Source organism: Colossoma macropomum, unplaced genomic scaffold (genome assembly GCF_904425465.1).
Source record: "Colossoma macropomum unplaced genomic scaffold, Colossoma_macropomum, whole genome shotgun sequence".
Classification (NCBI taxonomy): domain Eukaryota; kingdom Metazoa; phylum Chordata; class Actinopteri; order Characiformes; family Serrasalmidae; genus Colossoma; species Colossoma macropomum.
In genome coordinates, this window is record NW_023494810.1 from 13949795 (window position 1) to 13953261 (window position 3467).

At 44.0% G+C, this 3467-nt stretch overlaps 1 protein-coding gene across 1 annotated transcript; it reads right to left on the reverse strand.

The window, feature by feature from the left end:
- Nucleotides 1-990: 990 nt before the first annotated feature.
- On the reverse strand, nucleotides 991-3256 carry hoxc11b (homeobox C11b). The gene is made up of 2 exons (XM_036559946.1): nucleotides 2545-3256; nucleotides 991-1256 (listed from the first exon to the last, which is right to left on the reverse strand). The coding sequence occupies exons 1-2, from the start codon at nucleotides 3239-3241 to the stop codon at nucleotides 1024-1026; spliced, it is 930 nt and encodes a 309-aa protein (XP_036415839.1). The 5' UTR covers nucleotides 3242-3256; the 3' UTR covers nucleotides 991-1023.
- Between the last annotated feature and the right edge of the window lie 211 nt (nucleotides 3257-3467).

Here is a 3467-nt window from a genome sequence, read left to right on the forward strand (position 1 = left end):
CTATCCTGCTTTTAAAGCTTGTTTATGCTTAACATCAATCTTCCACAAAGCGCTGTGAGACTTTCTGACTAGATCTGTGGCTTGCTTTGGGTGTTGGTGCATACATCTGGTGTTCCTGCATGCTGTTGATATCCCCTCTTCACAGGGCGTCTTTATACTATTTGCCTACGGCTTTTCGCCTACATGATCAATGAGTTCACGCCACAAATCGAATCTTACTAATGCTTGCTCATTGTAAGATATAGCCTATAGTACAAGAACATATAACTGCGCTCGTTTCTCTAGGCCTTAACTGAATTCAATTTCCAGCCACGAGAGACAATTTAGGAATTACGCTTCCTTTATTGTTGTTACATTCTTAACTTTTGATGCATATACTTGACGCTTTCTTCCTCTTTTCACTGCATTACATGTAAACAGCAAGCATAAACAATAGCTTACAATGGTGTAGAAATAGAAAACCCTGCAGCCTTCACTTTGCACGCTTTCCGTTTCTCTAAAGCGGATAATTGAGTGGAAAAAAAGAAAAGAAAATAAAATTACATATTTACAAGAAGTAATACTACACAAATGGTGATAAAGCTATTGCATAGTGTCTTTAACTTTAAAACGGCAGCTACTCCCCCGTAAATAAGGAGAGTCTGCAAGACTAACGTTGGGCAATAATAATAATAATAATAATAATAATAATAATAATAATAGAAATATGAAATGTTACTGCTGTATATGCAACAAAATGACATCAAAACTTCAAAAGGCCCTTCACTTGATGCAAATGAGCGCCTTATGCTTTCGCGTGCTTTCTTCTGAAGATCTACCCCAATATTTTCTCTTATTCCAAAGTTTGAAGTTGGTGGCGTTATAAAGTAAAGTACTGAATTTACAATCTATTCTTTTCCATCGGAGTCCGATCGTTCTGTGCAACGACCACGCGCTTCAATCCAAAGATGGGACTTCGCTGCTGGCTTCATTACAACTCGTTTTTATCTATTTTGTGGAAATTACATATCCGCCATTCACAGTTCACAAAAGAGGGTTACCAGAAAAATACTGCAAGCGGTCTCGGCTTAACTTCTTCTCTTTCATCCGCCGGTTCTGGAACCAGATTTTGACCTGTCGGTCGGTAAGGTTTAACATTCTGGAGAGCTGCAGCCGCTTCTCTTTGTTGATGTAAACGTTAAAGAAGAACTCTCGCTCAAGTTCTCGGATCTGAAACTTGGTGTACGGACATCGCTTCTTCCTCGTCCGTGGGGTACCTTAGAACAATTTAAGAGAGGACAAAAAACAGAGGGCAAGGTCAAATGCGTTGCAGGCTCTACCCCCATAAACATGAGCGGTAAAGAACACACACATTGCCCAGTGTATGGAATAAATGTGAATTGTGCTTGCACATGTTTCTAATATTTGCGGCAACTCGTTATAATGAAGCGAACAGAGCACGTAAACAGCGCATTAAGTGGTTGCAGTAGAAGACTAACACGTCAGTATTTCCCTGCCTCATTCTCACAGGTCTGAAGATATGTAGCAAGCCCATGGGCCGTGGATAAAATTAATTAACAATATCAACAGCTTGATTATATATGACATATATAAGTAGATATTGCGTCATTATCAATTCTTATTCTTATGAGCAAAGCATGCAATACAACCTTGCTTGGCCAGCTGCTTAAGTAGAATAAACTTGGCCGTTGCTCGTTGCAGCTTGGTGCAGTCATAGTGAGGATTTCTATAATTATTTTGCTATAACTGTAGCAGAATAATCTCAAATCTAATTCACTTCATACGTTTAGAAACGCCTTGTATGTTGTACGATAATGCATGCCAGATCTAACAAAGCGTGTATTTGTAATGTAAATGTCGATACAAATTGGAGAGTACGTTAGTAATTCAATCATAACCTCTTCTTACATAAAATTCTTACATAACATTCAGAATAAAGCCCACCGATTTGTCATGAAATAGTGAAACCATTTGTTATTGGCCATTATTCAACATTAAAACTAAAAAAGGTATCAGATGTATTGGTCTTCTCTGCAATTGTGCATCATTTTTTTTTCATTTTAAGCGTACATAGAAACTGATGCCGCTAACTGCGAATACACTGCAGATGCTTTTAGCGACTAGCATGAAATGTGAAGCCACGCAGCCGCTCAAATACAATCAGCGAGCCACACTGCACCTAGGCTTAAGCAGCCAGTCGCCGAAAGCACTGTTCTGCCCAATTGCTTTTTACCCTCGGCAGCACGGCGAAACATCCCTTAAAACGCCTCGCGCAAGTTCATGATCAAAGTTAGCATTTGTCACAATAGAGCGCTCTTTAAATTTCACAGACTCGCATATAGCTTCGCCTGTGTGTAACATATCGCTTTTTTCAAAGCTCTTTCCCATCGTAAAAATTCTTCTTGTTGGAAGAAAGAGCTTTGTAGGTTATAATAAAATCCTTTGAATGCTTATAAAACTCCACATAAAATCTGACCGACGAAACGCTGGGCTTGTCCCTTCACCTCTTTTTTCTCTCTCCCATTTACAGCTGAGGATACCTACTGGAGTGGTCGTTTTTGCACGAGTTGTCCTCTTTTGTCCCCGTGGAGGAGGCGCACGAGCCCGACGTCGTGTTCTCCTCCTCGTTGTCCTGCTCCTTCTCTGGGGCTCCGCTTCCACGGAGGGCTGGAGGTGCCGAATCCGGCTTGTCGGTGTCGCCTTTCTGCGCACAGTTCTCCAGCGAGCCAGCCTCCTGTCCGCAGTGGACGCCCTCAAAAAAGCGGTCAAAGCCTTGTGGGAGAACGTTGTTCTTGCCCGCGCCCGAGTAGAAGCCCGCGTTCGGGTGGTTCGAGCCGGGGTGGTGATGGTGGTGGTGATGGTGGTGGTTGTAGACGCTTTCATTCTTCATCAACATTTCCGTCATGGTGGATGATGGCGGAAGGCACTCCCTGTGCACCAGGTCCTCCCCCGTGTAGCAGGATGCATAGTTCCCTCTGTGGTGCCACTTCCCCGGCGGATCCAGCCCGTACGACACGTCTCGAACCGGCTGGACTTGTGAGAGGTTCGTGGAGTAGGGGTAGGTGATCTGGCGCGAATGGGCCTGCGGCAGAAACGAGGAGACCGCAGAAAACTCGGGGACGTAATAGGTGCAGCTGGGGAGGTAAAGATTGGAGGCGCAGCCTGCCCGCTCCCCGAACTCGGAACTTCTCTCTTTTCGCGTCTGGGAGCAGAAGTTGCCCAGATTGACTGAGTTAAACATTGTTCTAAGCCGCGTTCCCCGCCACCGCAGATAGATGTTTTGGATCCGGACTGCAGAAGGGGGAAAATTTGGGCATGCGAGATGACGCGCTTTCCGTCTAAGTCGCCCTAAGACACGTGATCGAAAGTAGATATTGTCGTATATCAATTTGGAAACCCTACATGCTGGAGGAGTGGTTCGCTTAGATATAGGCGGCCGAAACGATTGGTTTTCAAAGACCGCAGAA